Source organism: Protopterus annectens, chromosome 4.part0, assembly GCF_019279795.1.
Source record: "Protopterus annectens isolate FY-2018-M chromosome 4.part0, PAN1.0, whole genome shotgun sequence".
NCBI classification, from domain to species: Eukaryota; Metazoa; Chordata; order Ceratodontiformes; family Protopteridae; genus Protopterus; species Protopterus annectens.
Genome location: NC_056733.1, coordinates 605,190,157 through 605,208,465, shown reverse-complemented (window position 1 = coordinate 605,208,465; position 18,309 = coordinate 605,190,157). Strand labels below are relative to the sequence as shown.

The 18,309-nt window shown below is 39.7% G+C and overlaps 1 protein-coding gene across 1 annotated transcript in view; it reads left to right on the top strand.

The window, feature by feature from the left end:
- The window catches only part of DNAH10 (dynein axonemal heavy chain 10), a 5,879,077-nt gene that overhangs the window by 4,391,641 nt on the left and 1,469,127 nt on the right, over positions 1-18,309 (top strand). Inside the window, exons 61-62 of the mRNA XM_044069759.1 lie at positions 14,369-14,586; positions 15,196-15,417. Of these exons, the coding sequence (XP_043925694.1) occupies positions 14,369-14,586; positions 15,196-15,417 (440 nt within the window). The remainder of the gene's footprint in view (positions 1-14,368; positions 14,587-15,195; positions 15,418-18,309) is intronic.

Sequence of the window (18,309 nt, the reverse complement as noted above, 5' to 3'; positions counted from 1 at the left end):
TCCCCGGCAGTTAGACATATTTTGATTTCTTCTCATAAGCCTTCTACCAGAAAACTATACTCTAGTAAATGGAAAAGATTTTCACACTGGGCCTCCAAAAACAATATAGATCCCTTTATGGCTCCCACTACAGCAATGCTAGAATTTCCCTCTAAACTTTTTAACGAGGGTGCAGCAGCAGCTACAATTAGAGTCCAGTTAGCCGCTATATCCAACTTTCATGTTGGGGAAATGGGACTGAAAATCATGTCCCACAAACTCTGTAAGGCCTTTCTAAAAGGAACTTTCCTGCTAAGACCTCCAGTCAGAGAATCTCCAGCTCCATGGGATCTAACTTTTCTTCTGTCCGCCTTAATTTTCCCTCCCTGTGAACCTGCATCATCATGTGACATAAAGTTTTTGTCATGGAAGACACTTTTCTTGGTGGCTATTACCTCTGCCAAACGAGTATCTGAACTCCAAGCTCTATCTATACGTCCTCCTTACATAGTTTTTCACAAAGACATAGTCTCTTTATGTACTAATCCTTCCTTTCTACCTAAGGTATACTCAGAGACAAATCTAAATCAATCTATTGAATTAGCAGTGTTCTTCCCAAACTATTGCAACAGGGCAGAATATAGATTACACCAGATGGATGTGCATAGGCAGTTATGCTTCTTCATGCATAGAACTAAAGATTTCAGAAAGTTGGACCAATTTTTTGTGTCTTTTTCGGATAAAAATAAAGGATTGCCAATCTCAAAAGTGACACTGTCAAAATGGCTCACAGATTTTATTTCTTTCACATACAGCACTCAAAACAGACAATTACCAGGCAAAGTGAAGGGCCATTCCACAAGAGTTATTGCAACTTCCTCTGCCTACTAGGCCAGACTCCCTTTGGATTTTATTTGTGCAGCAGTCACATGGGTAAGACCTCATACCTTTATCACTCATTACAAAGTAGATGTGGCCTCCCAGAACAGGACTTCCTTTGGGTCCACTGTTCTGAAGAGTTTATTCCATTGAGCCACCCAAGAAAGAAACCGCTAGGGATGGCTGTCCCAACCAGCACAGAATGAAGGCAAGATAGGACAACATAACATTAAGAAGTTATGTACTCACCATAACGTTCCATGTTTGTTGTCCATCTCACCTTCATTGTTGCATCCCACCCTCCTTCACCCTCCTTTGCTTCTGGAGGATCGGGCAGATATTTCTATTTTTAATTGGATTATGGAGTCTCTGATTCCCTTCTGGGTCTTATCTATACAAGCTGATTCACTGTTGCATGATATTTATGCTTTCTCTTGCAAACAAGATCTGGGTAATCTTCCCTGAGCATCATGGGATAGGGCATAGCCTTGAGCGGGTGGAAGTTCTCGAGCTTTTGAATTGGACCGAGTCAGAACCGATGCTCGGTTCTGAACCCAACCAGCATAGAATGAAGGTGAGATGGACAACAAACATGAAACGTTATGGTGAGTACGTAACTTCTTATTTTATGTGATAGGCACATCCAGTCATTATTAGGGCTCAGAGACAGTTTGAAAATGGGATTGCTTTCATTTAATAAGGAAGTCCACGTTAGTTTAAAAGACCACAACTCTAATTTTGCCCAGGACATTTGTTCCACCTATTCTGATCTTTTCGAAGACAAACTAGGCAAACTTCCAGTTGTGTACTCCATGAAATTATAACCAGAGGTCAGTCCAGTTATCAGGCCAGCATGAAAAGTTCCAATAGCCATGCAGGACATAGTCAAAGCTGAGTAAAATGGTGCAACAAGGTGTAATTTGTCCTGTTGCAACTGTAACTGAATGGGTATCTTCCATGGTGGTAGCTCATAAGAAAAGCTCAGATGACATCAGAATATCTATTGACCCACAAGATTTGAAAAAAGCACTAAAAAGACCTCTTCATCCAATGCTCACAGTCAAACAAGCACAACCTTGATGCCAAATGCCACTGTTTTTCCTGTCTTAGATACAAAGAGTTCATTTTGGCAAATTCAGCTTGACAAAAAATCCTGAATACTCACTACTTTCAGTATTCCATTTGGCAAGTACAGATTTTTGAGAATGACATTTGGGATACATTCCACAAGTGAAGTCTTTCAACATGCAATGGAGCAAGTTTTTTCTGGGTATCCTTGTGCTATTATAGTATATGACATACTAATAGGAGGTAATGGTGAAGCAGGACATAACAGAAACCTCAGAAAAGTTCTAGAAAGGGCACGTCAAATGAATCTTAAGCTCAAGCCACAGAAATGCAAATTCAGACTACAAGGGGTTACTTACATTGGTCATTTATTTACTAGCTCAAGCCTATGACTAGACCCTCCAAACCAAACAGACATTCTCAACATGCTAACTCCAGACAATGTTCAAGCCTTGCAACATTTTCATGGCATGGTCAACTAACTAGGCAAGTTTATTCCAGACTTGAGCCAACTTTCAGCACCACTTGGAGAGCTGACACATAAAGATGTATCCTAGTCTTGGTTAGAGCAGTATCAAAGAGTATTTGATGTCCTGAAACAGAGAATTGCTAGTCCACCAACTTGAAAATGCTATGATGTTCACAAATCAATTACACTTTCCTGTGATGCTTTGAAATGTGATCTTAGTGCAGTCATTCTACAAGAGGATCAACCTGTTGCATATGCATCGAGAACTCTTACCTAAGCTGAACAGCAGTATGCCCAGATACAGAAAGAGCTTTTGTTAATTGTGTTTGCATGTTCGAAGTTCCATGATTATGTTTATGGTAGACCTATCCAGATTGAAACAGTCCACACTCTAGTCACTATCTTGAGAAAGCCTATGCATTCCACTCCAGCCCAACTGCTATGCATGCCGCTGAGATTGCAAAAGTATAATTTCACCCTTGTCCACAAGAAAGACAAACTTCTTTATCTTGCTGATACATTATCCAGATCACCCAGAAACACCACAGAACAGCATGAGAATGAGAATGAGAACCTTGAAGTCTGAAACCCACACGTCTTGAGATCACACAGCCATAGATCCAATTTTACAGAGGCTCAACCACTTTATCAGTCAAGGAATGCCTGGCAAAGCAATCTAGTTTACCTCAAGAAGTGCAACCTTATTTTCTGTACACAGATGAGATTTTGTCTGTCAAAGGTATCATTATGAAAGGTCCAAATGTAATTGTTCCTTGCAACCTGAGTACATAACTGTCTTGCATCATGGTCACCAGTAACCGTCTTTACCACAAGAAGAGTGAGAGGAGTAGTATTTTGGCCATCTATGTCACAAGACATTGAGAGAGCACTTTCATCTTGTTCCATATGTAATAGTACCAAGCCACCTCAACAGAAGGAACCACTTCAGCTAAACCAGATTCCAGAACTACTTTGTTTGTCAGTAGCTGCAGACATTTTTTAGTGGAATGGTCACTATTATTGGTGTTAGTAGACTCTTACTTCTTGGTTCAAGATTGACCTACTTCCTAACCTAGCATCCAGTACTGTCATTACTAAGATGAAGCACCACTTTGCAGTACATGGTAGTCCACACAAAGTTATTTCAGACAATGGCACGCAGTTTACAAGCCAACAGTTCAAAAGATTTGCTGAAGCATGGGACTTTATTCATGTCACAAGTACCCCTGAGTACCTGCAGTCAAATGGTTCGGCAGAGCATGCAGTTCAAAGTGCAAAACAGTTGCTAGACAAGTCAAAATAAGATAATAGTGATGTTTTCCTGAATCTCAGAAATGTTTCTTGTGCTAAGCATCTTGGTTCACCTGCTCTGAGACTTCTGGCAAGACAAACCAAAATCACATTACCAATTAGTAGTCAATTGTTGGTTCCATGTGTCAAGAAAAACAGATTAGTGAAAAACAATCTGTTGAAGAAATGCCTAACCCAGAAGTCCTACTATGATAGGACCGGCAAACCGCTCAATCCATTACGAGAAGGAGAAGTGGTAAGGATGCAAATGTCCTGAGGTTATGATCGGATTGGTGTTGTGAAGAGTATTTGTCCAGAGCCGAGATTGTGCATTGTGGATTCACAAGGCACAAACATTAGGTAGAATTGAAAGCATGTACTAAAAGTGTCCGAGCCTATACCACAGCACATAGCCTGTGATAGTCAGTTGTCCAGTGTTCCAACTCCAGAGGAAGTTCCAGAGGACATTCCTCTTCCTGTGACGAATCCAGAAGTCCCTGATATGAGTTGTTCATCAAAGACTGTCCCTGTTGCTAAACTTGGTCCAGATTGTTATGTTACGAGATAGTTGCATCGCTAAACCCTGTAACAGATACAAAGCAACTTGGACATTAACATTTTGTTTTATTTCTAATGTCTGTAGTAATGCATGTCTAACTCTAATATTGTGTTTTGTTTCTAATGTCTATAGTAATGCATGTCTAACTCTTATATTGTTTTTACAAAGAGTAATCTTTTTAAGAGGGAGGATGTAGATCAATGTGTGTGTATGTACCTTTAAGAAGCTATCCAAGGGCTTGTACAAGTGTATAAATACTGAGTACGTGCAAGCCTGACTGCCATTTTAGCTGTTGAGATGTGAACATGTATGTATATAAGGTCTGTCTGTTAACCAGTTTGTTTGCATTTTATGATGTGACTGTCCATCCTGATGTGTTTCTATGTATTAAAGTATCTAAACGTAATACCTACCTGCTTCTCATCTATGTTAGAGGGGGCCGAGCTACAATATTCATCAGTCCTTTTTATTTAATAATGTATCATATTGTATTAATAGTTGCTGCCTGCTACTTTAACATCAAACTAAGTTTACCCCTCTACCTGTCATAAATTCAGCTAATCTAGATGTACATTCTTTATTGATATTTGTGTCTATCTTGACTTATTTTATGAAGTATCACACATTTTTTTGTCTATCTTGACTTAATTTATGAAGTATCATATTTGTTCATATTATATTTGAATTCACTTCTGGAGATTTTCTCTCTGGACCTTTGCTGAAAATGGGTTCCCTGGACCCAGGCAGGCTTTCCTGGTAAACAAATGTCAAATAAATAAATAAATTAGTAGAATACCGCTTTACCATATTTAAGGCAGGCTGCAGATGTTTTTGCTGCATTCTAGAGTGTTGGTCATCACATCACAATGGTCAGTACTGTAAACAATAACCAACTTAGTCTGAAATGTAGGTGTCGACACTGATAACTAATGGCAAGATCAGCATATAGTTTTAACAGCACAGTTATATTATAGATAAGCGTAGCACTGAAAATGTACTACCTTCAGCAGGACAGGAGTGCAGAAAAAGCCATTTTTGAACACAGTAAAAATGTTTCCCTCATTTTTTAGAGATATTTCCAACCTTTTCATCAAATAAATCCATCCTAAGATACAAAACTGCTCAACAAAATGGGAAAAGATGGCACACAATATCAGAAAAAAATGACTGTTGAGGTCTAGAGGAATCAGCAACTATTCTGAAGGAGACGCATGTTTTTTTTTTTTTTTTTTTGATTGTTGTCCTCTCTTATTGTTATGGAACATCCCTTATTAATAAAACCTGATTATATTTTTGTTGCATCCAAGGTGCCTAACTCGTAGGTATAGGATAACTGTTAGTATTGTATTATATACTGTATATTAATAGCAACTGTCACAAAAGGAAATACTGCCAGCCGAGCTACATTCTATGTTATTTGTGAATATTGATATGATTCATACAGAAGTGTGTGTAACAGTATAAAGTACGGATCTAAAATATAACCACAACATTCCCTGATGACTTAGGATGGAAATGCATATAAAATATTGTGATGTGTTAATGTATATGTTTTAACAGTGCAAACTAGCAGATAGAGGGTTAACTTGCAAAACTTCAAGAAAATAAGTTGAAATTAAATTGTTTTATAATTGTGCTATAAAAGTTATCTTTCAGTTTCAATTCAGTAGCAGACACAATGGTTAGAGCTAGAAGTTTTTGTATTGTCTTGGAAGAGAAGTAGGTTTGAGATGCAGAAGTGTTTTATTGTTTTATGACTTCAAGGATCTGCAAACATCTCAGAGATATGTATTTTCACAAGGAGATGTCAAATGGTGCAATGGGGGTTTAGCTTGGGAACTAAAGTCAGGGAAGAAAAAGTGATGCCATCCAAGCTAACCCAGCAGTAATATTTGATATTAATTTAAGAACTCTCTCGGAGAGGGACGGTGCATTGTTGTATTTTGTCTTTGACTAGGAAACATCCACTCATCTGCACTTGCTTTGCTGTAAGTTTTTAGAGCATAGTAACTGATTCAGATAGGAATATAGTAAAGTATAGCTTAGACATTTTCTTTATTTATTTGAGACTGTCCTGCAATGCTGTTTTAAAATATTTCCTGTGATTTTGCACTCTGAAGTCACTGTAAAGACATATTTAGCATTGTCTTGTTATTTTACTATTTATTATTCAATATATTTAAACCTTTTAATGGTGGCTCATCTGTTTTAGAGATATTTAAGCTCTTAGAATACTGGCATATCTATTTGGTGACACTGTACAGGCCACTCCTAAATAGTCTTGCTCTTGGTTAGACTACCATTTGGATTATTAGTAACATTACACAGAAAGATTTGACACCCTTTGTTAAGGGCCTTAGAGTAGCTGATAAAGAGTTGGCTGGAGGCAGCTGTAACTACTTTATAGTCTGGGCAGAAGGGGGCAGAGCTAGTAAACCTGTGCTGCCAGCCTTTCCCAGGTGTGTGTGTGTGTGTGTGTGTGTGTGTGTGTGTGTGTGTGTGCACGCGCGTGTACGTGTGTGTATGTGTGTGTGTGTGTGTGTGTGTGTGTGTGTGTGTGTGTGTGTGAGTTTGTATTTGTATATAAATCAAATCTCAAAGTGTGTGTATGTTAGCTACATGGGCAGGGGCATGAAACACTGGTTGGACAGAGAGGGTGCTGGAGGTTTTGGCTTGGCCACTCAGCTGAGATCTCAACCCTATAGGTGTGCCAGTGGGGAGTCTCATTGGGGAGTTGGAAAATAGGGAGAAACCAGCCCCAGACTGACTGTGATCTTTGTGTGCTCTTAAGGGAAATTGCACTTTACTGTGTGTGTACTTGTCATCCTCCCAGTGTGTACTTTACCGACTGTTGTCAGTGGTGAGGATTGAGGCTCCTTGATTACTGGGCCAGTGCAGGGGTGTCACATATTATTTGGTTGGCAGTGGTGGGATAGCCACATCACATATTAATTGGATTGTAGTGGTGTGGATATTAAATTCCTGTAACCTGTAAGCAGTGGTCACTGAAGATGTTTGTATTCTCAATCAGCCATAGTGTGAACATTGACTTTCATATTACAATTGTTTTATTTTTTTTTCTTAGCTTAGTTAGTCAGAGAGAGCAGGTGAGCATGCCAGCAGAGGAGTATGGCAAGCTGACAAGGAGCCAGTTGACTGAGATGTGCCATGCTAAAGGACTGGTGCATGCCAACATAAGACAGAAATGATTGTAGCCTTGGGTGCAGCTGAATCATAGACCAGCAATCAGGAGGACAACCAGGCTGGCCTTGGAGATGTACAACTCTCAGAAAATGGACAGTTCAGCCTTTCCACAAAGGACTTAAAAATCCATCTGGAGTTAGAGACTTGAATTGGAGGCTAAATGTTTGGAAGTAGAAGCAGCAGAGAGAATGAAAGAGGCTGAGGAAAATGACAAACTGTGACATCTGGAGGCTGAGGAGAAGGATAGGCAGAGGCAACATGAGAAGGAAATGCAGACTCTTCGCCAGGGTCATGGAGGTAATGGTGAAGGGAGTAACCAAACCAGTGAAGCAACAAGGGGCAGTGCATTTATTCCACAATTTACAGAGAGGGAGAATTTTGATAGTTTCAGTCATATGTTTGAAAGGGTGTGGAAACTTTCTAATGCTGACCAAGGGTTCTGGGTACAGTTCCTGACCTTCTTACTCCATGATAAAGCTGTAACTGCTATTTCTAAATTGTCTGATACTGATTGCTGAAATTATAATACTTTGAAGAATTGTCTTTTAAAATGTTTTAAGTTTATACCTGAAGCTTATAGAAAAAATGTTTATTGAGCATAGACACAAGGCAGATGAATGTGGGTGTAAATATGTTGCTGAACTAAGCACTTATTTTCATAGGTGGGTGAGTGGATGTCAAATCACCATGTTTGAAGGGCTAGAAAACCTTTTGTTGAGGGAACGAGCTCTTAGCACTTTGCCTGAGGACATGAGAATCTGTTAAGCTGATAGACAATGGAATACTGCAGATGAGTTAGGGAAGAAGGGAGACCTATACCTAGCAAGCAAGGCATTCCTGCACAAGAAAGGGATACCCAGTGCTGCTCATGGGGCTAAGGGAACCCAAGATAGGCAGCCCAGACTGCCCCAATGGAGTCTGCCAGTAGCATAGGAAGCCACTAGTCCAGGTACATGTCCAGGGCCAAGGGTTAAATGTTTCAAATGCAACCAGAGGGGCCATGTAGCATATAGATGTTCATGGAAGCAAGATGGGAAACAAAAGGTGGAAGAGCCGGTAAGTGGGAATGAGAAAATGCCAGCAGTAAGTTGTCTTGAGACAACAAGGGTGCCAAACTACCACAAGAGGTTATATCCTATCTTAGTAAATTGGAAAGAGGCCATTGATAAGAGAGACACAGCCTCTGACATAACCATTGTGAAGCCTGCAATGGTTAAAGAGGAGCAGTACTTGCTTGGGCAGTCAACTCCATTCAGAGCTTTAGGAGGGACCCCTTTCCAAACCTTTGGCTAGGGTTCACCTTGAATGTGTGGGTGGAAAGGGAAGCCAGCAGGTAGGTGTGTTTGAGGATATTCCTGCAGATGTCCTGATAGGGAATGGTTTTGATAATGCAATACCCTGTGTGCATGCAGTTGCATGCAGTCAAGCTTGAAGACAAGTATTTGGGTCTGGTAGCCTAGGGGAGACCCAGACAGACTGCACACTTGCAGTCAGGACTGGTGAGGTGGTTACTTCAGGGAGGGAGCTACCATGTAACAGTGAGACTGGAAGTGAGCCACAGCTGCTTGTATGTACTGATGTTACCTTGTTCAGAATGACTGCAAGGGCAGAGGTGAGTAGTAGTACTAAGGCTGACAGTGAGGCACTGCTGTCAGAGGATACCAGACTTCCTGTGGAAAGGAAGCTGGGAAGGTTTATCAAGAGAGAGTTGAGACAGGCTCAACTGTCAGACCCTACATTACAAGGCCTGAGGGAGGTAGCTAGTGAGGCACTTGATTGTCAAGGAAAAGGGGAATCACTATACTGAGACAAAGGGTTACTGTATTGAGAGTGGACCCCTGAGGGAGGGCTAGAGGGTGAGAGAATACAGCAGTTGGTAGTGCCTAGAGCCTTCTAGCCATATCCTACAATATTTCCTTTGCAGGTCATATAGGCATAAAACGTACAAAGAGATGTATTATGCCAAACTTTTATTGGTCTGGGATTTCCAGAGATGTAACAGGGTAGAGCAGTGCCAAAAGGTAAGCAAGGCAAGATACAAGGTGAAAGCTTCTTTGATGCCTTTGCCTGTGATTCAGGAGCTGTTTCAGATGATGGCTATGGATATTATGGGGCCTCTGAGCACCCCAAGCTCCACAGGGAAAAAAGTATACCCTCTGGTACTAGGTTATGCTACCAGATACCCTGAGGCAGTGGCTCTGTTCTCCATTGAAGAAGAAAAGTTGGCAAATGCTTTGTTAGAGATTTTCAGCCAGGTAGGTTTTCCAAAATAAGTACTGACTGAAATAAGTGCGAATTTCATGTCAGACCTGCTGGCTTGTCTGTGGAATTACTGTGGGGTGAAGCACCTAAAGACAACCCCCTACTATCCCCAGCTTAATGGTCTTGTTGAGAGGTTAAACTATATAATCAAGTCCATGCTACAGGTATTTGCAGACCAGTTCAAGAGGGAGTGGGATAAATTTTTGCACCATCTGTTCTTTGCTTACAGAGAGATTCCCCAGGAATCCACGGGTTTTTCACCCTTTGAGTTGCTGTATGTGCTTAGGGTGAGGGGGGGGTCTATATCATATGAGCGAATCGCACAAATTGCGAATGCTCATAATATCAAAAGTACCGGACCTTGAAGTGCTTTTTCTGAGATCATGGTACAGTGAAGAATGGGCTATTTGCCCTTTCCTTACTGTAGTGCGATCTCGGAGTTGGAATATATACTTAGCGGGGGGTGGGGCACAGCCCCCCCACAATAGGAAGTCCGATGTCCGGTACATTCAATATTATGAGCGTTCGCAATTTGTGCAATTTGCACATATGATATAGACCCGGTGGGTCTAGATTAGATCACGGAATGCTTAAAAAAGTGAATAGTGATTAATCGACCTTATGTAAGTGAAAGCTTACAATGTCAAACTGTCAGAACAGCGATTTGTTTCCAAGGGAAAAAAATCGCTGTTCGAATAAAAAAATAAGACACTTTAAACATTGCATTAAGTTGGGCCTTCGCCCCCCACAGCCCCTACTTAAATATACCAACTCCGAGACCACACTACAGTGCCGAAATGGCAAAGTAACGAAGCGGCCAAGCAAATTCTTTCCCCAGGGAAGGAATTCACTTAAAAGCCGCTTCAATATTTTGCCATTTCAGTCTTTTGAGTTTGACCAAGACGCATTCGAAAGAATACGTCTTCGGTCTCTTTATATGGAAACAGACCCGGTGAGAGGACCTCTAGATTTGATTCATGATGAGTGGGAGGGTGAGTGTGCATCCCCCACAAGGAGTCTATTGTGGCATATATCCTAAACCTCAAGACAAGGTTCAGGGAACTCATGGGCTTGGCCTAGGAGAACCTGGCAGAAGCCCAACAGCAGAAAAAGATCTGGTATGACAGGAATGCTTGAGTTAGAGAGTATGTTGTAGGGCAGCACGTTATGGTTCTCATTCCCGTCAGACACACTAAACTGCAGGCAGCTTGGAAGGGACCCTACAAAGTGGTAAGGAATGTCAGTGATGTTAACTACATGGTAGAACTGCTAGGCAAGAAGTAGGGGCATAAATTGTACCATGTTAACATGATGAAACCTTACCATGATAGGGAGGCTGTTGTGCTGAGTATTTACAGTGGATGGCAGAAGGAGTCTGAGGGGAATCTGATGACTGATCTCCCCAGTGAGGCTCGGACTGACACCTCAGTGGAAGCAGTGTCCCAGCAGCTATCCCCTACCCAAGTTCAGGAAATCATAGCAATGTTACAGGAGTTTGGGGACATGTTCACTGGGAAACCAGGGTGCACCCACCTGGTGCAACACAGTGTGGGTACAGGACCCCAAAGACCTATTGAGCAGACCCCTTATAGAGTGCCTGAGAGGGTCACACAGACTCTGAGGGAGGAGATACAGGAAATGTTGGAAATAGGGGTAATCCAGGAGTCTAGCAGTCTCTGGGCATCCCCAGTGGTGCTGATACCAAAGAAGGATGACATCACCAGGTTCTGTGTGAACTACAGGATATTAAATAGTCACACAGAGTCAGATGCTTACTCCATGCCTATTATGGATTAAGCCCTAGAGCAGCTGGGTGGGGCTAAATATCTTACCACTACTGATCTTACCAAGGTTTCCTGGTAAGTGCCCTTGACTCCCAGTGCTAGAGAGAGAGAGAGATCAGCCTTTGTGACTCCTTTTGGCTTGTATGAGTTTACAAAGATGCCCTTTGGGATGGAAAATGCCCTAGCAACTTTCCAGAGGCTGGTAGATCATATCCTAGCAGGAGAATTTTTCCCTTGCTTACCTGGATGATATTGCCAACTACAGCCTTCTTGGCAAGATCATCTTCAGCATGTCAGCGAGGTGCTGGACAGACTGCAGAGGCCAGGGTTGACCATGAAGCCCAGCAAATGTCAGGTGGGTATGGCAGAGGTCTCCTACCTGGAACATAGAGTGGGAAATGGTAAGATCAGGCCAGAACCTGCCAAAGTGGAAGCCATATAGGCATGGCCTGCCCCTGTTAACAAAAAGCAGGTGAGGGCATTGTTAGGGATGGCAGGGTACTACAGAAAGTCTGTCCCCAATTATAGTACCATAGCAGCTCCCCTCACAGACCTGACAAGAAAAAAACAAGCCAGATAAGGTAGTGTGGACCTCAGCATGTCAGCAAGCATTCCAAAAGCTTAAAGGAGCTTTGGGAGGATGCCCTGTGTTAGCCAGTTCAAATTACAGCCAAGAATTTGTTGTGCAGGTGGATGCTTCAAACCGTGGTGTGGGGGCTGTACTTACTCAGGTTTCCTCGGCGGGAGAAGAGCACCCAGTGGTATATGTCAATCATAGGCTCCAACCCAGGGAAAATGCTATGTAGCTGTAGAAAAGGAATGCCTAGCTATAGTGTTGGCACTGCAGAAACTTCATCCTTATCTGTATGGAAGGAAATTCATTGTAGTTATAGAGTACAATCCCTTAACATGGCTACATCGGCCCAGCCAGCAAAATTCCAAGTTACTAAGGTGGAGCCTAGGGTTGCAGGCATATGATATGGCAGTGCAGCACCGCAGTGGCGTTAGTAATGCCAATGGAGATGGGCTGTCAAGACAGGGAATGTGGTGAGGTATTCCCAGATAGTCAACTCCCTCAAGCAATGTTTCTCAAGGGTCACTTGAAAAACTAGCTTGAGTTTTTAGGGGGAAAGAAATGTCACAAATGGAAATACTGCCAGCCCAGCTATCTGGAATTTTGTAAATAATTATATGTCATTTGTGAATATTGTTATGATTCAAACAGAAGTGTGTGTAAATGTGTAAACTGAGCTAAAAATGTAACCACATCATGCTCTGCTGGCTTAGAAAAGAAATATATAAAAATTATTCTAATTGTGTAAATGTATGTGTTTTAACAGTAGAGACTAGAACATAGAGGGTTAATTTGCAAAACTTCAAGAAAATAAGTTGAAATTAAATTGTTTTACAATTGTGCTATAAAAGTTCTCTCTCAGATTCAGTTCAGTAGTAGACACAATGTCTAGAGCTCAAAGTGTTTGTATTGTCTTGGAAGACACGTAATTACTAGGTTTGAGATGCAGAAGTGTTTTATTGTTTTATGACTTCCAGGATCTGCAAACATCTGAGAGATATGTATTTTTCACAAGGAGATGTCAAATGCTGCAGTCGGGGTTTAGCTTGGGAACTAAAGTCAGGTAAAAAAAGTGATGTCATCTAAGCTAACCCAGCAGTAGTATACGATATTAATTTAAGAACTCTTTCAGAGAGAGGCGGTGCATCTTGTATTTTGTCTTTGACCAGGAAACATCCACTCATCTGCACTTGCCTTGCTGTAAATAAGTTTTTAGGTCATAGTAACTCTTTTTTAGATTCAGATAGGAATATAGTAAAGTATAGCTTAAACATTTTCTTTATTTGTTTGAGATTGTCCTGCAATGTTATTTTAAAATATTTCCTGTGATTTTGAACTCTGAAGTCACCGTGAATACATATTTAGTATTGTCTTGTTCTTTTATTATTTATTATTAAATATATTTAAACCTTTTAATTGTGACTGGTCTGTTTTAGAGATATTTAAGCTCTTAGAGTACTTGCATATCTATTTGGTGACACTGTACAGGCCACTCTTAAATAGCCTTGCTTTTGATCAGACTACAATTTGGATTATTAGTTGCATTACACAGTAGGATTGGACACCCTTTGTTAAGGACCTTAGAGTAGCTGATAAAGAGTTGGCTGGTCGCAGCTGGAACTACCTTATAGTCTGGGCAGAAGGGGGCATAGCTAGTGAACCTGTGCCGGCCTTTCCCAGGTGTGTGTGTGTGTGTGTGTGTGTATGTTTATATGCAAATCAAATCTCAAGGTGTGTGTGTGTGTGTGTGTGTCTGTGTGTGTCAGCTCCTCTGGCAGGGACACAAAGCACTGGCTGCACAGAGAGGGTGCTGGAAGTTTTGGCTTTGCCACTCAGCTGAGATCTCAATCCTATAGGTGTGCCAGTGGGGAGTCTTATTGGGGATCTGGAGAAAGAGAGAGAAAACAGCCGCAGACTGACTGTGATCTCTGTGTGTTCTTAATGGAAATTGCACTTTACTGTATGTGTACTTGTCATCCTCCCAGTGTGTACGTTCCCCACTGTTGCCAGTGGTGAGGATTGAGGCTCTTTGATTACTGGGCCAGTGCAGGGACATCACAGCAACTACTGAATTTGGCAAGATAAAGTTATCTGAAAAAACTTTTGTATGTCCACTTACCATCTACAGTAGTTTTATTAATTTTCTCTTATAATTTTTCTGTATATAGTGTTGCCCAGAGCATTATTTTGTAATCACATAAAATTATTTACTGCTGTAAAAACATTAAATCATTTTGACACACATATAGAAAGGTAAAAAGTTGTCCTGTCATATTGTTTTTTTTTTTTCTCTGTTATAGGTGGCTAAACTAGAACGTAACTTCTATCAGAGTAAACGAGAACTTGAAAAAATTCAGGCAGAACTAACTGCAATTCAAAATGAATTAAAGGCTCTTAGTGATAAATATGAGGCTGCAATGAGGGAGAAACAGCAACTACAAGAAGAAGCAGAGATCATGGAGAGAAGATTGATCGCAGCAGACAAACTTATTTCTGGATTAGGATCTGAAAATATTAGGTGAATCTTCTAGAGCTAACTAATTCATTTTGAAAAAAAAAAGTTTATTCCATAACCCTGACTATTACAATGAATGCAGTACTGAGTTCAGCTATAGATGCATTTATTCATATTTCTTTTAACAATTACATGATGTACGAACAACGGTTGTTGTAAGATTATAATGTTATAGCATATTACAGATGTTTCATACATCTTTAGCTACTCAAGGCTCCCTTTAAAATTGTATGACTTCACGTATTTAGCTAAAATGTTATCCAGGTTATAAATAGAATACAGAGAGAATAATATATAGCAAATGAGAATTGTATTTATTGGCTTGCCAGCTAGTATGATAGAGAGTATATAGGACATAGATTGTTTTCCAAATTCTAATGTCAAAATGTTATGATATGTGAAATCAGCTTGCTCTTGTAGAAGAGAATTCTACTTTCCGGTGTTGAGTGGCTCAGTAAGTACTATTTCATTAATATAAATTGATCTTATGAATGCATGGAATTAAATTCTGTCAACAATTTGTCTGAGCATGTAACAAGAGTAATCTGATCGTAGTTTGTATATATATATATATATATATATATATATATATGTATTTTTTGTGCATTTCAGATGGACAAATGATCTAGAAGAATTAAAACAGAGAAGAGTGAAGTTATTAGGAGACTGCCTTCTTTGTGCTGCATTCTTGAGCTATGAAGGTGCATTTAGCTGGGATTTCCGTAATGAAATGGTGTATGAGCAGTGGCAAAAGGATGTTTTGAATCGAGGCATTCCTCTTAGCCAGCCTTTTCGGGTGGAAAGTCTTCTAACCGATGATGTAGAAATCAGCAGGTTTGTCATTTATTACACTTAGTCTTGAAAAATTTTGAAGTTACTTTTCCACCTTGTTATTTGTAAGTTTGTGTTTATTTAGTAAACATTTAATAAAGGGGTAGTAACCAGCCCTGAAACAAGACTACAGATTAGTCAAGCACAGTTTGCTTGATATTTCTCATTTTTTTCATATTTTTGGACAAGATGTATTGCAGACATGAGCAGCTACATTAACTGTACTTACTTCCAAATAAAGTTAATGTATTTAAAATATTTATTCACACAAGAATCATCACCCCTGCACTCTGCCTGACATTTCAGCATCTTGCAGAAGGTTACCTGCCTTTTGATTAATGCAGAATGTTAATGTAAAAAACATTAAAATACCCTTATAAATATATATTTTTATTTTTAACACATTTATTGAATTGTCACTTAAGACGGAGGCAAGCATTCATTTATATAAAAGAAAACAAACCATGTTAACATATTCCCAGTTGCAAATATTATACATCACATATATTCTTTTGTCTATTTATCATAATTTCAGCATTACCTAAATTGATCAATTCCTGCCTTCCCTTAAACTTCACTCCTACAAAACATTATTAAACATGTATTGTTCCCACAATATCCATTTTTTGCTATGTAATTTGCTCCTACCCTTTTCTAAAGATCCCATCTGTGTTACACAATATTCAATACTTCAGATACAGTTGATTTAGACTTTAATTTCCATTTTCTAGTGATTGCTTTTTTGGCAGTCACAAGAATTAAACTTCATAAAACATTGCTATGTTTAGGCAATTTAAATTCTGTATCACAGCTCAAAAAATAATTTCTGTAGTTACAACCATTTGCTCATCCAATATTTCTGACAGAGAACTCTATATGGAATTTTTAAAATCTGGCAACTCATTACACTCCCAAAACACATGTCCCCAGTTACCTATTTCTTCCCCATCAGACCTCTAACTCTTGCCATCTGCTTGAGGAAGAATTCTTTGGAGTCTGCCTGGGGTGTAAACAAATACCTGTGCAAATACTTCCAAGCAAAAAACCTAAGTACTCTAGAGAGAGTCATGCATATGTCCTTCCAATGTTTCCTTGCAAATTGCTTATCTAATCTCTCTTTCCAATCTTTTCTAACCTCCTCTGATTAATTCCTATAGTAATCATGCAGTGTTCTACATTCCCTGCTAATTATCTATTTTTAGCTGCAGCTTCTGTTCTAGATTCAATTAGAAACTCTTCCAGAGCAAGTCTTTTAATTAGGATTCCCTTATCCCTTGCTCTATGCCTGTACTCAGATATCAATCCCTGATAGGGAAGGCAGTCTATAGCCTGCAGTCTAAATGTCTTCTTGGCTTCTTCTCATTTTGTCACCTTTCCATCTCAAGTTATTTGTTCCCAATACCTTTGTTTCTTTGCCAGTTTTCTCTAGGAAATTCCAGCCCCTTCTTGCCTATCCTGTGTACCCCTAATTGCAGTAATTCCTACTGGCAAAATCTTTCTCCATTCTTATGTTGACTTAGTTCTTAGAATACTTTCTGCTACTTTATGAATACAATATTGTGTGTGGTTGCTGTTATTCTCCTTAAGTATCTGCATCCAAAATCCCACTCTCTTCTTATTTCTTGAATTTCTCCCTTCCTTCATCATCGTCCTTTTCCATTTTGAATGATAGCTTTCTGCTTGCATTGTGTACATGGGCCTTGACTGTGTAGATCTAAAATATTGCTTCAGATCAGGTAATCCTAAAGCACCTTGTTCTACTGAAAGGTTCAACTTTATCCCATTTGACCCTTGCCCTTTTCCACTTGCAGATGAAATCCTTCAACTCTTTATTAATTATGATCCACAACTTCTACTCTGGTTGATAAAAATATACATGATCTGTATATAAAACAAAGGGGACTTTCACTGCTTTTATCTTGCTATCCATATTCATAAACAAGAGCTTCCGGTTTCTCAGTTTTAGTATTATCTTTTGTTTAGTTTTTTCCCACATATCCTTAACTGCTGTAACATAATCCTTTTTAATCCGTGCTCCTAAATACTTCTTTTTATCATGTCACCATAAATGGGGATATTGCTGGACCAGTTCATGTATAGGCAAATATTTTATAGCTGTAGCCTTTATCTTCACTGATTTTATATCCAAAAAGAGTTGAAACTGTCTCAAGATGTTCCACAACACTGAGATGTCCTTTTCTGGTTTTATGGGGTACAAAATAATATTGTCTGCAAATTAAGCCAAATTTTCTTCATTACTGTAGCAATTATATTCTTCCATTCCCGAGTTCCTAATTTTCTTTGCCAGTGGCGCTAAATATAAAGCAAATAAAGGGGAAAGAGCACACCCCTGCATGGTTCCGCTGTTCAGACACAACTTGTCAGAAAGGAACTCTCTCACTATAATTTTTGCCTCTAGTCCCTCATATAGCCTCTTAAGTAACCCTATTAATGTATCATGGAAAGCAAATACTTCCATTTCCCTACTTATGAAATCCCAGCTTACTCTGTCAGATGCTTTCATCATTGTTGTATTAATATTGTCAAATGTTTGCCTGCCACCTACAAAACCACATTGATCCATATGTAGCAATTTTGGCAGCACCATTGGCATTAATTTAGTTGTTATAGACATAAACACTTTATAATCACGATTTATAATTACAGTGGCCCTATATGAAGGTGGTTCTGATGGTTCTTTACCATCTTTAGGTATTACAGCCTCCACAGTTTTTTTCCAAGATGCTGGTGCTTCCCCTTTTTTAAATACTGTTAAACAAAACCTGCCAGATCTTTATCACTTTCTTCCCTCTTAGCTTTCAAACTTTCACAGTGATACCATCTGTTCCTGGAGACTTTCCTGCAGGTTGATTGTACGTCACCATTTGTATCCCA